The sequence below is a fragment of the Oncorhynchus keta genome, chromosome 10, assembly GCF_023373465.1.
Source record: "Oncorhynchus keta strain PuntledgeMale-10-30-2019 chromosome 10, Oket_V2, whole genome shotgun sequence".
NCBI lineage: Eukaryota > Metazoa > Chordata > Actinopteri > Salmoniformes > Salmonidae > Oncorhynchus > Oncorhynchus keta.
Genome location: NC_068430.1, coordinates 48210560 through 48229294, shown reverse-complemented (window position 1 = coordinate 48229294; position 18735 = coordinate 48210560). Strand labels below are relative to the sequence as shown.

At 40.4% G+C, this 18735-nt stretch overlaps 1 protein-coding gene across 5 annotated transcripts; it reads right to left on the bottom strand.

Moving 5' to 3' along the window:
• Window positions 1-4423: 4423 nt before the first annotated feature.
• Window positions 4424-18497, bottom strand: LOC118388893 (mitochondrial import receptor subunit TOM34-like). Of its 5 annotated transcripts, none has more exons than XM_035778463.1 (9): window positions 18318-18497; window positions 15856-16007; window positions 7362-7501; window positions 7077-7173; window positions 6077-6229; window positions 5772-5923; window positions 5490-5637; window positions 5192-5318; window positions 4424-5097 (listed from the first exon to the last, which is right to left on the bottom strand). In XM_035778463.1, the coding sequence occupies exons 3-9, from the start codon at window positions 7489-7491 to the stop codon at window positions 4996-4998; spliced, it is 909 nt and encodes a 302-aa protein (XP_035634356.1). In that variant the 5' UTR covers window positions 7492-7501; window positions 15856-16007; window positions 18318-18497; the 3' UTR covers window positions 4424-4995. The 5 variants fall into 5 exon arrangements, with proteins under 5 accessions (XP_035634356.1, XP_035634355.1, XP_035634357.1 ...); XM_035778462.1 differs by having other exon boundaries at window positions 15860-16007; XM_035778464.1 differs by lacking the exon at window positions 15856-16007.
• Between the last annotated feature and the right edge of the window lie 238 nt (window positions 18498-18735).

Sequence of the window (18735 nt, the reverse complement as noted above, 5' to 3'; positions counted from 1 at the left end):
ATTATTTTCATCATTGTGTCAAGAGATAAAACAGGTAAAAGAGGTAAAACACTTGAGTGTCTACCTTGATCCTAGGTCCTGGCAGAGTTGTGCAGACTCAGGACAACTGAGCTTCGGAGGAATACGCAGATTTTTAAGAGGAGTCCGTAATTTGCTTTCTAATGATCATGATCTTTTCCTCAAAAATTCCTCAAAAATGTACATGAATTTATCCCTGTTAAGTTGGAAAAATAGGATGATCGAGAAGTAGTGAGGGCTCTGATACTGCACGGTACTGTCTTTCCAAGCTCGTCGGAAGACTTCCAGTTTGGTGTGGCGTCATATCCGTTCCAATTTTTTGGAAGCTTGCATCAGAGCTCGGGTATTTTCTGTATACCAGGGAGCTAGTTTCTTATGACAAATGTTTTTGGTTTTTAGGGGTGCGACTGCATCTAGGGTATTGCACAAGGTTAAATTGAGTTCCTCAGTTAGGTGGTTAACTGATTTTTGTACTCTGATGTCCTTGTGTAGGCGGAGGGAGTCTGGAAGGGCATCAAGGAATCTTTGGGTTGTCCGAGAATTTATTGCACGACTTTTGATGATCTTTGGTTGGGGTCTGAGCAGATTATTTGTTGCAATTGCAAATGTAATAAAATGGTAGTCCGATAGTCCAGGATTATGACAACATTTATTCCATGGGACAAAACTGGGTCAAGAGTATGACTGTTGCAGTGAGTAGGTCCCGAGAGATGTTGGACAAAACCCACTGAGTCAATAATGGCTCCGAAAGCCTTTTGGAGTGGGTCTGTGGACTTTTACATGTGAATATTAAAGTCACCATAAATTTGAATATTATCTGCAATGACTACAAGGTCCGATAGGAATTCAGGGAACTCAGTGAGGAACGCTGTATATGGCCCAGGAGGCCTGTAAACAGTAGCTATAAAAAGTGATTGAGTACATTGCATACAGAATTTTTATTCAGTATAATTCGGTAACCATCTGCCTCTGGTCTAGCCTTCCTTTCCTAGACTCAATGAAAAGGACATAGTCTGTTGAAGATATCCATGCAATTTTAAGATAACTATGACCTTAAAAGGATAGTTTACTTATATAGGTACTATAGATAACATAATAGAAATAGGTGCCTATATTAGCATATTCACGCTTCACATACAAATCATCCCAAAATATCAAAACATTTACTGTGTAACTCAATTAACATACTTAAAGATGATTTGGCAAAAATGCTAATTTACAGTGCATGGAGAAGTAAGTCAAGACCCCTTGACTTTTTCTTACGTTACAGCCTTATTCTAAAAATGGAAAAATTAATTAAATAACTAACAATTCACAATCTACAAACAATAACCCATAAGGACAAAGCAAAAAATGGGTTTTAGCATTTTTTTCAAATAAAAAAACATACCTTATTTACATAAGTATTCAGACCCTTTGAATATCCTTGACATGTTTCTACAACTTGATTGGGGTCCACCTGTGGTATATTCAATTGATTGGACATGATTTGGAAAGGCACACACCTGTCTATATAAGGTCCTACAGTTGGCAGTGCATGTCCGATCAAAAACCAAGCAATGAGGTCAAAGGAATTGTCCACCAAGACTCTTCCTGGAGCTGGCCGCCCGGCCAAACTGAGCAATCGGGGGAGAAGGACCTTGCTCAGAGAGGCGACCAAGAACCCGATGGTCACTCTGACAGAGCTCCAGAGTTCCTCTGTGGAGATGGGAGAACCTTTCAGAAGGACAACGATCTATGCTGTACTACACCAATCAGACGGAAGCTACTCAGTAAAAGGCACATGACAGCCCACTTGGAGTTTGCCAAAAGGCAACTAACTAAAGACTCTCAGACTATGAGAAACACGATTCTCTGGTCTGAAGAAACCAATATTGAACTCTTTGGCCTCAATGCCAAGCGTAACGTCTGGAGGAAACCTGGCCCCACCCCTATGGTGAAGCATGGTAGTGGCATCATCGTGCTATGGGGATGTTTTTCAGCAGCAGGCACTGGGAGGATCGAGGGAAAGATAAACAGACCTAAGCACAGAGAGATCCTTGATGAAAACCTGCTCCAGAGCTCTCAGGACCTCAGGCTGGTGCAAAGGTTCACCTTCCAACAGGACAACGACCCTAAGCACACAGCCAAGACAACGCAGGAATGGCTTCGGGACAATTCTATGAATGTCCTTGAGTGGCCTAGCCAGAGCCCGCACATGAACCTGATCGAACATCTCTGGAGAGACCTGAAAATAGCTGTGCAGTGATGCTCCCCATTCAACCTGACAACAGTTTGAGAGGATCTGCAGAGAAGAATGGAAGAAACTCCCCAAATACAGGTGTGCCAAGCTTGTACTGTCATACCCAAGAAGACTCTAGGCTGTAATTGCTGCCAAAGGTGCTTCAACTAAGTTCTGAATAAAGGGTCTGAATACCTATGTAAATGTGATCATTCTGTAAATGTTTTATTGTGGGGTATTGTGTGTAGATTGAGGAAAAGAAACAATAGGTTGTAATGTAACAAAATGTGGAAAAGGTCAAAGGGTCTGAATACTTTCCGAATGCACAGTAGGTACCATTGACTTGCAGTGGATTTGTGCCACAAATGCTAAAAAGTTAGCATTAGAAACAGTGGCCAGGTAAACAAAAGCAACGCATGGATTGTTATCATACCTTGTCCATAGACTGGTATGATAAGTACTGTAGAACTTGGTTCTAAAGCTGTAGCTGTACCCATTGGATGCAGTGATCCACAATATAGTGGCTATATCCAGGAAAGCCAAAGTTCCAACAGCCGGGCCTAAAATAGTGTATAAAGATCGTACAAAAGATTTTGCTGTGACTCTTATGTGGATGGCTTTAAAAATATTTGTTGGTCTGATTAATGAGCATCCAAACGCCACACTTGATGAATTTATGAAATTGCTTCTTTGAATTATTTATAAACATGCACGTGTTACGAAACTGACCATTAGAAAGGTTCATTAAGGATTGATAAGGAATTTAAAAACTGTATGGTTGAAAGAGACAGGGCAAAAGGTGTGGCTAATATGTCTGGCTGCACATCTGACTGGCTGACTTACTGCAAATTGAGAAATGTGACTAAACTCAATAGAATAAGCTGTATTAGGAAGCCAAGGTCAATGATATAAAGAGTATTTTAAATGAAGTTATGGGCAGAAAGAGTGAGGATGGTAGTTGACTCTATAGCCACTCCTATCTCATGTTTAATCTGAGCCTAGAGGAAAGTGTCTGTCCTCAGGCCTGGAGGGAAGCTAAAGTAATTCCGCTACCCAAGAGTGGTAAAGTGGCCTTAATTGGCTCGAACAGCAGACCTATAAGCTTGCTGCTAGCTCTTAGCAAACTGTTGGGGGAAAAAAAAATTGTCTTGCCAAATACAAGGATATTTCTCTGTAAACAAATTAACAGACTTTCAGCATGCTTACAGCTAATGAAGTCACTGAAACCCTCAAAAGAGTTGGTCTGTTTTGGAATGGGTGGCCAGTAATAAACTAGTCCTGAACATCTCTAAAACTAAGATCATTGTATTTGATACAAATCATTCGAGTTCTAGACCTCAGCTGAATCTGGTAATGAATGGTGTGGCTGAACAAGTTGAGGAGACTAAATTACTTGGCGTTACTTTGATTGTAAACTGTCATGGTCAAAACATATAGATTCAATGGTTGTAAAGATGGGGAGAGGTCTGTCCGTGATAAAGAGATGCTCTGCTTTTTTGACACCACACTCGAAAAAAAACAAGATCTGCAGGCTCTAGTTGTCTAATATTAATTGTTGTCCAGTCGTGTGGTCCAGTGCTGCAAGGAAGACCTAGTTCAGCTGCAGCTGGCCCAGAACAGAGCGGCACGTTTTGCTCTTCATTGTAAATCAGAGGGCAAATATAAATACTATGCATGCCAGGCGCTCTTGTATTTATATCAGCCCTCTGATTTACAATGAAGAGCAAAATGTGCAGCTTGAGACTGACTGCATCACTTCTTTTTATAATAAACATGTGTTGGAAATCCCAAATTGTCAATTTACACACAGCTCTGACATACTTACCCCACCAGACATGCCACCAGGGGCCTTTTCAGTCCAAATCCAGAACAAATTCAAGAAAGCATACAATATTATATAGAGCCCTTATTGCATGGAACTTCCATCTCATTTGCACAAATAAACAGCAAACCTGGTTTAAAAAACAAAACAAATAAAGCAACACCTCACCCCTACTTGACCTAGATAGTGTGTATTCATTGATATGTAGGCTGTGTGCCTTTTTTCTTTTTAAATGTAGAGTTCTGTCCTTGTCTATTTTGCACTTTCAGCAGTATTATGTCATGTTGTGTGGACTCCAGGAAGAGTAGCTGCTGCTTTTGCAACAGTTAATGGGGATCCTAATAAAATACCAAACCAATATGTAATTTTGTTATTTGGGTGAATTATCCCTTTAATTACAACAGTCATTTTATTGATCACGACATAACATAAATGAAACATGTTTATCGAACAATCGGTTATTATACTAGTGGAAATACAGTACAGATGCATAGTCCTTGTTATTCAACAATTGTTGAATGCTATATTTCCAGTTTCATGCAGTGATTGCATGATGTACATGAAGGCTAAATATGCAATGCATTCACTGTGCTTCCTCTTTAGTAGTCACAGCAATACTCCAACTTGAGTGGGTTTAAACAATTTTTTACAACCAAATCTTTAAAAAAATTGTCATGTAAATTTCATTTTACAGAAGGGTCCAGACAGCCTTTTTTCTGATTTCACTTCTTTTAGAGAAACACTTTCCCCAAAGAGCAAATCAATTCCACATCAAAAATAGAGATTTGGTTGTAAAAAAAAAAACTTACACTTTAAGTTAGAGGCCAGGAAATAGATAGGAAAAACTGCTTCTGTGAGTGAACACAGGCACTTCAGGCATGTACACCAGGTCAGCATAGGGTCCTTCACATCCACAGGCATCCGAATCACAAGCTCACTTTTTATTTTGCACTTTCAGCAGTAAATTTTGTGCGGCTGTGTTCTTTGGCTCAACCTTCAGCAAGCTGTTTAGATCTTCCACGCAAGCTTTGTAGTCCTGAAGGGCAAAATTAACACAAATCAAACAAAATGCTAAAACAGGTACATACAATATATACACTGCATTTCTTGTTCATCGGAAAGACTCTCACTTTCAGCTCCTTGTGTGCTTGAGCTTGTCTGTACAGCGCCTTGATATTAGCGGGGTCGAGCTGCAGGGCCTCTCCACAATCTCGCACTGCCTCCTTGTACATCTTTACAGAGAGGTAGCAGAGTGCCCTATTCAGTACAAAGGTACAAATTAGTCCCAACATAGGAATTATGCACATTCCAAGTCTGACAGGAGTTGGGCAATTTCATAGAATTATGACAATGCAGAGATGGGAATACAATTCCCATACAAGGTTTCTATGGCAATTTGTCTACACACCATACAGACATAAGCCTCACCTATTTGTGTAGGTTGTGATTTCTGAGGGATTGTGTTTGAGGCTCTGAGTGTATTTCTCTATGGCTTTCTTGTACTCTGCTTTTTTCACCAATGCATTGCCTTCCTCTTTCAGGTATAGGGCTTTTTTAATGACATCCTCTCCTGGGACTGGGGGAAAAAAATGATATCTTATTTCTGGGACTACTATTTCTGTACACTTGTGTATATAATTGTTACAGGTTGTGCAAAGATTATTAACAGTTCTGTTTCTATCCATATTTGGACAGCAAAACCAGACAAACCAGATGTATATTTTTCTCTGGTGCCATTGTGTTGTGTCGTTTGGCATGTTGCCTGAGAAAAGTTCTCCTTGACGGCCATCGGAACAATGGGAATGGGTGGGAGCTTCTCTCGCCAGGAGTGTCCATCCACCTCTGTCAGACACTTTGTCATTCTGGAAGGAAAAGGGGTTATCCAGTTGTACACAATTCCACCATCTTGATTATGCCCCCTATGCATGACATTGAGAAGTTTTCAGAAGTTAAAGGACTTCAAGGCTTTTAGTGAACAAAAATAAGTTCAAATGGATATGTGCAACATGTTATACCTGTTGGTACCATCTTGGGCTGCAGGTATGTGACAGTCTATCTGTAAGGCCGTCTTGTAGTCTACGTAGGCTAATCTGTATCTCTCAAGGGCTTCATACGCTGCACCCCGGCGAAGGAGAGGCTTGATGCCAAATGGAACCAAGTCAAGAGAGCTAGAATATAAAAAGTTTTAGGTACGAGTGTTGCTGCAGTAGTAAGTACAAAAAAATACAGAACCTATTCAACAGCAAACAAAGTAATGAGCTACTAAAGTATTGGGAAAATATGATGTTGATATGTTTTAGTTAAGAGTGTTACTTCAGCAGTATGAACCACCTGAAGCCCTTGATCATGACTCAATTCCATTACATTACACATAAAAATCATTGGACGAAGGAGTCTTCTGTAGGGGGGAGTTTAGTTAAGAGCCACGACGCTCGATCTTAACATTAACACGCATTGCTTGCAGTACGGTTTTGTAAGAATAAGTACCTCATCTTTCATATTGGCGAGAAATCATTTTCAAAAAACAAAAGGTTAAATTGATACACTTTTATAGGGTTAGGCTTCCCACAGCCATGTTTCCATGTCACAGCTCGTTTAAAGAAAACAGATGGAAAACAGTGGACTACCTGTGATAATTAGCCATCTGTGTCTCTGAACACCTGTGTGTAAACGAAAGACTGACACCACAAACGTGTTGTCACTGAAAAATACTGTCAGCTGCAACTGTTAAAACCAGTTAAAAAGTGTACTGTATTTTGCATTTCTGAAATTATTTTGAGTTGAGGGATTTACATTTATAGAACCATAGAGAATCGATTCACGTTTTGATGGAGTATTTGGCTGTTTAGGCTTCCAGGAGCCAATTCACCCTTTAAACAAAACATGTAAGGTCCTTGGACTAAGGACTAACATCGTGCACCTTTAGTCCAATATTGGGCTAGAACTACCTATAGAGCAGAAGATCTAGGTCTGCGTGGCCTACCACAAAACATATCTACAATGTAGGCTACTTACACTGTGCAGTCCTTCACACACTCTGCACAATTTCCATCCTTCAGATAACTGGCTGCACGGTTAGAATACAGGATACTAAGATCCTCTGAATTCTTTCCTGTAAATTAATTTACAGTGGTAACAATCAGAACATGGAAAGCTTGTGCTGGTTTCAGAAAACGTGTCTTAATTTATGCACAATATATTTTTTTTAAACACGTAGCTAGATCAGAGAAAACACTAGATTCTAATCTAGAACATTGAGCCGATTATTCTGACTGGTTAGCTGACTAGTTAGCTGCCTACCTGACTTCTCCACATCTTTTATCGCCTGGCTGTAAAGACAGGCAGCCTCCCCATATTGTCCAGTTTTAAAGCATTCGTTGCCTGCTTTTTTCAACTCTGTCCAAGACTGGGAACGACGCTTATGTGGCATATTTGATTTGCTGTAACAAGACAGACACAAGAAAGGTTAGCGAGCTAACGTTAGCTTGCTAGCCAGCCAACTTTTACAAACCAAAACAACTTATTATACATTTTAAACTGAGCCAGCCGGCTAGTTAGCTACATACTTACATTGAATAATGAATATAATTGTATAAATATACATGTCTGGCTAGCTAGGTAATTCCTTAGAAGTGGTTAGCCAGCAGCTAGCATGTGTCGACTTACCAATTAGTGAATGTAATATTGATAGCGTAGCTATCTATACTCTCCTGTACTCGTCCGCAAATCGTCTAACAAATAACGTAGGACGTAAAACCAAGATCTTAAACAATCTAGTTAGATGCGTAAAATTAGTCTTCCTTACACGCTAACCAACATCAGTGTGTCTTCAGCAACAATAAAGTACTTCCGGTTCACATCATTTTGAAACATCCGCAATAAAAGCCCTCCACTTAATAGTAGGAACTTGTCAATTACCTGTATTATTCATGATCTATGAAAAATAATTGTCTAAACATTAACAATGATTCATATTTGTTTCTATTTAAGTGACATTTGCATAAAATGTGGGTTTTAATACATGTTCCAAGGTCAAATAAATGGCCACAGTGCAAATAACTGTATATGGAATACATATTGGCTTATAGAGCAAAAACTATTATGGGTGGCACGGTAAAAGTATTGTAGGGAATACTCAGTGCGGTCTGTAGAATGTATACATGGTGTCTCTTCATGGAGTTTTGAATAATACAGAGTGCACCCATAATGGAATGGCGCTGTAGGGGCTGGCTGCCGTTTTACATGCTCCTAACCAACTGTGTTATTCTGTTCATTTTTTCTCATTTGTTACTTATTTTTTAAACTTATTTTGTAAATAATGTCTTGTGACCGAAAATCTATTCTGGATATTGGAACTGCGATTACTCACCTCGAACTAGACAAAGATTTTTTCTTTAATGAATCCGACGCAAAGGGTATACTGTTCTCTCAGGTATGAGACCAAATCCCCATTTGCGTGAAGAAAAGATGTAGAAAAGGTAGGTCTGCCTTCTGAGAATTTGTAGACGAGTGAGTAAACACTCTACCATCAGTCCTATTAGCCAACGTGCAATCATTGGATAACAAAATGGATGAGCTCCGATCAAGGACATCCTACCAACGGTACATTAATAGAACAGCTGCATCCGGTAAGTCAAGGGGTGGCGATCTGTGTCTATTTGTAAACCACAGCTGGTGCACAAAAATCATATATTAAGGAAGTCTCAAGATTGCTCGCATCTCATGATAAGCTGTTTCACCACACTATTTACCAAAAGAGTTTCTATATTTTTTGTGGCTGTCTATTTCCCACCACAACCCGATACTGGCACTAAGACAAGCTGTATAGGGCCATAAGCAAACAGGAAAATGTTCATCCAGAGGCAACGCAGGGAAACTTAAATCAGTTTTTAACAGTTAACAATACTCTTTCTAGCAATCAATCTGGCTTCAGACCTAAACACAGTACCATTACGGCCACTGTACGTGTTGTAAATGATATCACTAATGCCCTAGATAATAGAAAGTACTGTGACGCCTTGTAGATTTGTCTAAAGCTTTTGACACTGTAGACCATGCGATACTTTTGCGTAAGCTGTCGTTAATAGGACTGGGATCGGATGCCTGTCGTTGGTTTCATGACTATCTAAAGGATAGAAGTCAGGCTGTTAGAGTCAACGGCATCCAGTCAGAGCCATTGGAGTTGGTTAAAGGGGTCCCACAAGGTTCTATACTTGGTCCATTACTGTTCACTCTCTACATAATCAATATCGGTGATGAGATAAGTGTAAAATTTACGTATATGCTGATAACACTATCATGTACTCTATCGCTTCAATGGCTGACCAAGCATTATCACAATTGGAGACAGATGTTAAGATATTACAAGGGTCTTTTATACAGCTGAAACTTAAATAGGCTTCCAGGCTACCCTGGGGTGGCAGGGTAGCCTAGTGGTTAGAGCGTTCAAACCGAGCGTTCAAACCGAGCTGACAAGGTACAAATCTGTCGTTCTGCCCCTGAACAGGCAGTTAACCCACTGTTCCTAGGCCGTCATTGAAAATAAGAATTTGTTCTTAACTGACTTGCCTAGTTAAATAAAAGGTTAAAAAAAAATTAAATGCAAAGAAAAACACATTTTATGATTTTTAATAGGTTCAAAAAGTTGTTTGAAAATACACTTACGTGCTGAGATGGCTCTCGAATTAATCAGGTCTCTGCATATAAATACGGTTGGATGATAAACTGGCTTTTAAAATGCATATTGATGAACTTTAAACAGCTAAAAATCAAGCTAGGCTTCCTCTATAGAAACAGGACATGTTTGTCCTCTACAAATAGAATACAAATTGTGCAAGCTACTTTTATGTCTGTTATAGATTATGGGGATATTATCTACATGCATGCTACGGCATCCACACTTAAAAATCGCTGGAGTCTACTTATCATTGTGCATTTAGGTTTATTACCGGTGCTAGCTACAGAACTCACCACTGTGTTTTATATCAAAATGTGGTTGATCGTCGCTGTCCATGAGACGAGAACATATAAAGCACTTCTGAATAAACTACCTTATTTATCACTCATCAACATTATAATTATAATTCCTAAAACTAGGTCTGAAGCATGGATTACACTTGAGGCCCATGCGATTTCCACAGAATTGGGTATGGCTGCCTTTTCCTGTTACACTCCTTGCCTATGGAATAGCTAGGATAGGATAAGTAATCCTTCTCACCCCCCAAAAGATTTAGATGCACTATTGTAAAGTGGCTGTTCCACTGGATGTCGTAAGGTGAATGCACCAATTTGTAAGTCGCTCTGGATAAGAGCGTCTGCTAAATGACACCTGTGGGTGTGATGACGAATAGCCTGCAGACTAAACGTAAACCTGAGACTCTTGTCCCCCTTGCCCATTTTGAACATTTATTGGAGGATTTTCTCTTCTTCTATTGCTTGCGTCGGGTAATGCAAGTTCTTGTGCTGTTAGGGGAATAACCTGTGGGTAAATGTAACAATCTGCTGCTGAATTTTTTTTTGTCTCATCTGTGATCTTTGTTTGTCTTGTGTAGTTTCTTAATCATTGTATGTGTATACATGTATACCAGGGCCCAGCTGTAAAATAGACCTTGGTCTCAGTCTGTGTTCCTTGTTGAAATAAAGGTATAATAATAATCAAAATGTGCAACCAGAGGAAAAAAAGCTCTAGCCCACCTTTACTCCACACACAAAGCTCTCCCTCGCCCTCCATTTGGCAAATCTGACCATAACTCTATCCTCCTTATTCCTGCTTACAAGCAAAAACTAAAGCAGGAAGTACCAGTGACTCATTCAAGGTCAGAGGGCGCAGATCAAAGGACGCAGATGCTAAGCTACAGGACTGTTTTCCTATCACAGACTGGAATATGTTCCGGGATTCTTCCCATGGCTTTATCACGAAGTGCATCGATGACATCGTTCCCACAGTGACCGTACGTACATACCAACCAGAAGCAATGGATTACAGGCAACATCCACACTGAGCTAAAGAGTAGAGCTGCCGCTTTCAAGGAGCGGGACTTTAACCAGGATGCTTGTAAGAAATCCCGCTATGCCCTCCTGACGAAGCAACAAACAAGCAAAGGGTTAACTTCTTGGTGACAGGGGGCAGTATTGAGTAGCTTGGATGAATAAGGTGCCCAGAGTAAACTGCCTTCTACTCTATCCCAGATGCTAATATATGCATTTTATTAGTAGTATTGGATAGAACACTCTGAAGTTTCTAAGACTGTTTGAAAGATGTCTGAGTATAACAGAACTCATATGGTAGGCGAAAACCTAAGAAAAATCCAACCAGGAAGTGGGAAATCTGAGGTTTGTAGTTTTTCAACTCTGCCATTCCAATAGTGTAAATGGAGTCATGTTGCACTTCCTAAGGCTTCCACTAGATGTCAACAGTCTTTAGAACTTTGTTTGAGGCTTCTACTGTGAAGGGGGAGAGAATGAGAAGGGATTGAGCCAGGTGTCTGGCAGAGTGCCACAGGCTCGCGACGCGCGGTCACGAGAGAGTCAGCTCTCGTTCCATTGCTTTTCTACAGACATAGGAATTCTACAGTTGGAACATTATTGAAGATTTATGATAACATCCTAAAGATTGATTCTACTTATATTACATTAAATGTCAAACTAACTTTGAACTTTTTGTCCGACGTTCGGCTGGAACTGCACGCGCGTTTGGATTTGTTTACCAAACGCCCTAACAAAAGAAGCTATTTGTACATAAACTATGAACTTTATCGAACAAATCAAACATTTATTGTGGAACTGGGATTCCTGGGAGTGCATTCTGATGAAGATCATCAAAGGTAAGTGAATATTTATCATGTTATTTCTGACTAATGTTGACTACACAACATGGCAGATATCTTTTTGGCTGCTTGGTTGTCTGAACGCTGTACTCAGATTGCATGGTTTGCTTTTTCCGTAAAGTTTTTTAAAAATCTGACAAGGCGGTTGCATTAAGGAGAAGTATATCTCTAATTCCATGTATAACACTTGCATTTTCAACAACATTTATGATGAGTATTTGGTTAAATTGATATGGCTCTCTGAAAAAAAAAAATCACCGGATATTTTAGAACTACTGAACATAACGCACCAATGTAAAATGTGATTTTTGCACTTTATCAAACAAAACATACATGTATTGTGTAACATGAAGTCCTATGAGTGTCATCTGATGAAGATCAAAGGTTAGTAATTCATTTCATCTCCATTTTTGCTTTGTGACTCCTCTCTTTGGCTGGAAAAATGGCTGTGTTTTTCTGTGACTTGGTGGTGACCTAACATAATAGTTTGTGGTGCTTTCGCTGTAAAGCCTTGTACACCGAGCATGCGCTGAGCATGCGCTGACCAACTGACAAGTGTCTTCACTGATATTTTCAACCTGTCCCTGACAGTCTGTAATACCAACATGTTTCAAGCAGACCACCATAGTCCCTGTGCCCAAGAACACAAATGTAACCTGCCTAAATGAAGACCGACCCGTACCACACGTCTGTAGTTATGAAGTACTTTGAAGGACTGATTATGGCTCACATCAACACAATTATCCCAGAAACCCTAGACCCACTCCAATTTGTATACCGCCCCAACATATTCACAGATGATGCACTCTATTGCAGTCCACACTACCCTTTCCCACATGGACAAAAGGAATACCTACCTGAGAATACTATTCATTGACTACAGCTTCAACACCATAGTGCCCTCAAAGCTTATCACTAAGCTAAGGACCCTGGACCTCCTACTTCTGCAACTGTATCCTGGACTTCCTGACGGGCCGCCCCCAGGTGATAAGGGTAGGTAACAACACATCTACTACATTGATCCTCAACACAGGGGCCCCTCAGGGGTGCGTCCCTTTCCTGTACTCCCTGTTCACCCATGACTGCATGGCCAAGCACGACTCCATCAACATCATTAAGTTTGCCGATGACACAACAGTGATTGTGTCATCGGCAAATCACTGTGATCACTGACAACGATGAGAGAGCCTATAGGGAGAAGGTCAGAGACGTGATGAAGACAAAGGAGATGATTGTGGACTACAGAAAAACAAGCACCGAGCACACCCCCATTCTCATCGACGGGGCTGTAGTGGAGCAGGTTGAGATCGTCAAGTTCCTTGGTGTCCACATCAACAACAAACTATCATGGTCCAAACACATCAAGACAGTCGTGAAGAGGGCATGACAATGCATATTCCCCCTCGGGAGATTGAAAAGATTTGGCATGGCACCTGTATATCAAGAATGTTCCACCACCAAAGGACATTCAGTCAACTTGGCACAATTGTGGGAAGCATTGGCATCAACATGGGCCAGCATCCCTGTGGAACACTTTCAACACCTCATTCCCCCTCAGGAGACTGAAAATATTTGGCATTGGTCCTCAGATCCTCTACAGCTGCACCATCGAAAGCATCCTGACTGGTTGCATCACCGCCTGGTATGGCAACTGCACGGCCTTCCGACCGCAAGGCACTACAGAGGGGAGTGCATACGGCCAAGAACATCACTTGGGCCAAGCTTTCTGCCATCCAGAACCTCAATACAGAGGAAGGCCCAAAGAATTGCCAAATACCCCAGCCACCCCAGTCAGACTGTTCTCTCTGCTACCGCACAGCAAGTGGTACTGGAGCGCTAAGTGTAGGTCAAAATGGGTTCTAACCAGCTTCTAACCCCAAGCCATAAGACTCTTGAACAGTTAATAAAATGGCTACCCGGACTATTTGTTTAGTCCCCATCCCATCCCCTATTTTTATACTGCTACTCCTCTCTGTTTATTATCTATGCATAGTCACTTTACCACTACCTACATGTACATATTACCTCAACTAATCCGTGCCCCCAGCACATTGACTCTGTACCGGAACCCCCTGTATATAGACTCGCTATTGTTAGTTTATTGTTGCTCCTTAATTTTGTTATATATTTCGATTAAAAAATAAAACTGCATTATTGGTTAAGGATTTGTAAGTAAGCATTTCACTGTTGTATTCGGTGCATTTGACAAATAAAATGTTATTTGATTTTGATTCCATTGGCCACAATGTGAATCACTGTATATGGAACACATTAATTAAAATTAGATTTGTTTGTCACTGGCCGACACACAATACCCCATAATGTCAAGGTGGAATAATCTTTTACAATTTTTTTTACTAATTCATTAAAAATGAAAAGCTGAAATGTCTTGAGTCAACAAGTATTCAACCCCTTTGTTATGGCAAGCATAAATAAGTTCAGGAGTAACAAAATGTGCTTAACAAGTCATACAAGTTGCATGGAATCACTGTGTGTGCAATAATGGTGTTTAACATGTTTGAAAGACTACCTCATCTCTGTACCCCACACATACAGATAATTGTAAGGTCCCTCATTCGAGCAGTGAGATTCAACCACAAAGCCAGGGAGGTTTTCCAATGTCTCACAAAGAAGGACCTAAACATTGAATATCCCTTTGAGCATAGCTTGGTGGAGTTCTTAATTACACTTTGAATGGTGTATCAATACACCCAGTCACTTCAACTATGCAGGCGTCCTTCCTAACTCAGTTGCTGGAGAGGAAGGAAACCGCTCAGGGATTTCACCATGAGGCCAATGGTGACTTAAAACAGTTACAGAATTGAATGGCTGTGATTGTTGTTCATCCATCCCCTGGAGAAAACTTCGTAGTTACTCCACAATTCTAATCTAAATGTCAGTGAAAAGAAGGAAGCCTGTACAGGATGAAAATATTCTAAAACATGCATCCTGTTTGCAAGAAAGTACTAAAGTAATACTGTAAAAAATGTGGCAAAGCAATTAACTTTTTGTCCTAAATACAAAGTGTTATGTTTGGGGCAAATCCAATGCAACACATTACTGAGTATCACTCTCCATATTTCAAGCTATGTGGTGGCTGCATCATATTATGGGTATGCTTGTAATCGTTAAGGACTGGGTAGTTTTTCCAGATAAAATAAACAGAATGGAGTTAAGCACAGGCAAGATCTTAGTGGAATACCTGGTTTAGTCTGCTTTCCACCAGACATTGGGAGATGAATTCACCTTTCAGCAGGACTATAAACTAAAACACAAGGCCAAATCTACACTGGAGTTGATTACCAAAAATACAGTGAATGATTCTGAGTCTCCGAGTTACAATTTTGACTTAAATCTACAGCCACACACTATTGTTCAGCACACAGTATTATTCAGAGCCCCATGAACTAACACCATATATAGATTCTACAGATCTTATTGAGTATTACCGAACCCCACTTTTACATTGGCACATAGAATAGCATATTCCTCTCTCTGCAAGCCAATATGTAATTTATAGACCCACAGTGTATTGCATTGGAACCAATGGAATGGGTGGAGTAGAAAGTCCTGCTGGGTATTTAGACTCCTGTCAGCCAAGACATAACACCCTATATAGATCAATTGGGTCTGTAGAATATTATGTTCTTTACATTCATTTACTTAAGCTCCAACAATTTCTCAGTGTGCTCCACCTTATAATATTATGCATCTTATATAAAGTAGTAATTTGCTTTAGTTTAGAAAGTGTTTGCAAAAAATGATTGATTTCGTACTGTATCATAGAAAGAGTGTTTTACTGCAGACTTTTATTTTGAAGGCAAAATCGAAACACCGGAAGTGATAGTGTTGCTGCTGGGACACTGTTGCATTCATGACGCTAATCTAACCAACCACCAGCCTCTTTTCAGAAGCAAGTTCACTTCTGTTCTGGGAAAGGAGGCGCAGGCTATCACAAGAACATATACTTGCTCAAGTCGGCTCTTGTATGGTGTTAGATTTCCTTTCCGGTTCTTCCTTTCATTGGACAAGGGCTTGCCTCGTTTCTATTTGAAGATCAGGCTGGATGACCAGTAACCCATCCAGTGTTACTCTCACCAGCAGCCATGTAGCTAAAATCCTTAACAGAAAAACACAGAACAGTTTGTCCTTGAAATTAAACAGTTAAAACGAGAGTTTCTACTGGAGAAATTCTAGGTAGGTCCCTCCCCATTCCGTTCGCTTCCGCGTTTTGCAACAGAATATGTTGTAATGAATACCACCCAGCTGTCATACTTTCTCCACTGCTCATGAGGCCACTCAGGGATCTGGTGCCAATCACTTGAACACTGCTGTTAGTAGGCCTATCAGTCAAGGAAATGTATGCAAGTCCTTTTTGACATTGGTTGAAGTACTTTACACCATGACAATAACCCAGGGTTATGTCTAGAAATGATACAGCGTTTGTAAAATTGATTTCAAACGTTTTTATTTTAGCTAACACTTTTCCTAACCTGAACCCAATTATCCTAACTTGCTGTGCAAGTTCTCCTAAACCTGCTACCAAAAGTCAAATTTGACAGCTGTACCCTAGACAAAACCATAACCCAGCCCAGTGCCATAAAACCATCCTAAAGAGCAAGCAGAAGCAGGTGGCAAGCAAACACTACATGGAAGGAATATATGGGTTGTTCCACAAATTGAGTGCCTTTTGGGACCCTTTGATATTTTAAGTAGAACTTGTGCACAAGTATTACATTTCTTATTAGTGTCCTTTAGTAGTGGTTTCTTTGCAGTAATTCGACCATGAAGGCCTGATTCACGCAGTCTCTTCTGAACAGTTGATGTTGAGATGTGTCTGTTACTTGGACTCTGTGAAGCATGTATTTGGGCTGCAATCTGAGGTGCAGTTAACTCTAATGAACTTATCCTCTGTAGCAGAGGTGACTGAGTCTTCCTTTCCTCATGACAGTTTCATCATAGCGCTTGATGGATTTTGCGGCTTCAAAGTTCTTGAAATTTTCTGGATTGATTGACCTTCATGCCTTTAAGTAATGATGGACTGTTGTTTCTCTTTGCTTATTTGATCTGTTCTTGTCATAATAAGGACTTGGTATTTTACCGAATAGGGCTATCTGTGTACCACCCATACCTTGTCACAACACAACTGATTGGCTCAAACGCATTAAGAAGAAAATTCCAAATTAACAAGGCACACCTGTTAATTGAAATGCATTTCACACCTGCTCCTGTGCGTCCACTATTTGGATCCTTAGATTCATCTTTGAAAATCTCTAAAAATACATAAAAACTTTATCAATGCAATTATCAACCAATTTCCCTCTATCACTGACTTCTGACCAATCTTTCCTTTTCTCTACCAAGGTTCGATCAACAAGCTATGAGAGGGTGGGGGAGTTGAAATATGCCTTGCATGGCTAAACGAGTATATTGCTAGCTGAAGTATCTGCCTTCTTAACAACACTATCAACAAGGCAGGTCTTCCAGGCCCTAGTTCTCTTGCACCTAGACTACTGTTCAGTCGTGTGGTCAGGTGGCACAAAGAGGGACTTGGGAAAATTGCAGTTTGCTCAGAACAGGGCAGCACGGCTGGTCCTTAAAGTACACGGAGAGATAACAGTAATGACATGCATGTCAATCTCTCATGGCTCAAAGTGGAAGAGAGATTGACTTCATCATTACTTGTTTTTGTAAGAGGTGTTGACGAGCTGAATGTATCGAGCTGTCTGATTAAAATACTAGCACACAGCTCGGGCACCTATGCATACCCAACAAGACATGTCACCACAGGTCTCTTCACAGTCCCCAGAACAGACTGTGGGAGGCACACAGTACTACATAGAGCCATGACTACATGGAACTCTATTCCACATCAGGTAATTGATGCAAGCAGTATAATGAGATTGAAAAAGCTGGTAAAAATACACCTTATGGAACAACGGGGACTGTGAAGAGACACACAAAGGTACAAACACATGCATATGCACACATTGTGATATTGTTGTATGGTGGTGGTATTGAACATTTTGTGCTGTGGATATGTAGGGATGTTAAATTATGTACTGTTTTATCTTTAGCTCATTCAGTACAAGCATAGTTCACTATTTTATCAGCAGCTAATGGGGATCCCTAATAAATACAAATATTAAAAGTAGTTAAACCTATGCCCCGGTTTGTAATTATACAAGGAACAAACATAACATGGTGTCAGACACTATGAAGAGAGAGAAAAAACGATTAAGTCCGCAAATTTCCACGACGGAAATGGAACATTCTGTCACAAGTGAAGTGACGTGAGTAGTCGGAAGATGCTAGCTAGCAAGAGCGATGCCAACGAGTCGCAGCAGTGAGAACGGGGCTGCTGCATGGGAATCTGTTGACGAGCAAGTTGATGAGTAACTTACCGAAGTAAGACAAATTGAAACTGTACCTGTTCTCTGAGTGTTTCCCGTCATGGATAGGCTTAGTCCTCCTACTCCTATGCAGTTAACAGGCAATCTAGCTGACAATTGGAAACGTTTAACAGGCAGAGATTCAATATCTACCAGCAGCTAGTGGAGCAGGGGGAGATGACAGCTTCCTTGTGCAAACTAATTGCACACAAACAAAGAACAAGATCCCACACAGAAGGAGGGGGGGCTACCTAAGTATGATTCCCAATCAGAGACAATGATAGACAGCTGTCCCTGATTGGGAACCATACCTGGCCAAAGAAATAAAAAACATAGAAACATGAACATAGAATGCCCACCCAAATCACACCCTGACCAAACCAAAAATAGAGACATAAAAAGCTCTCTACGGTCAGGGCGTAACATAAAGGAATATTTGTTATTCGGTGTTAATAA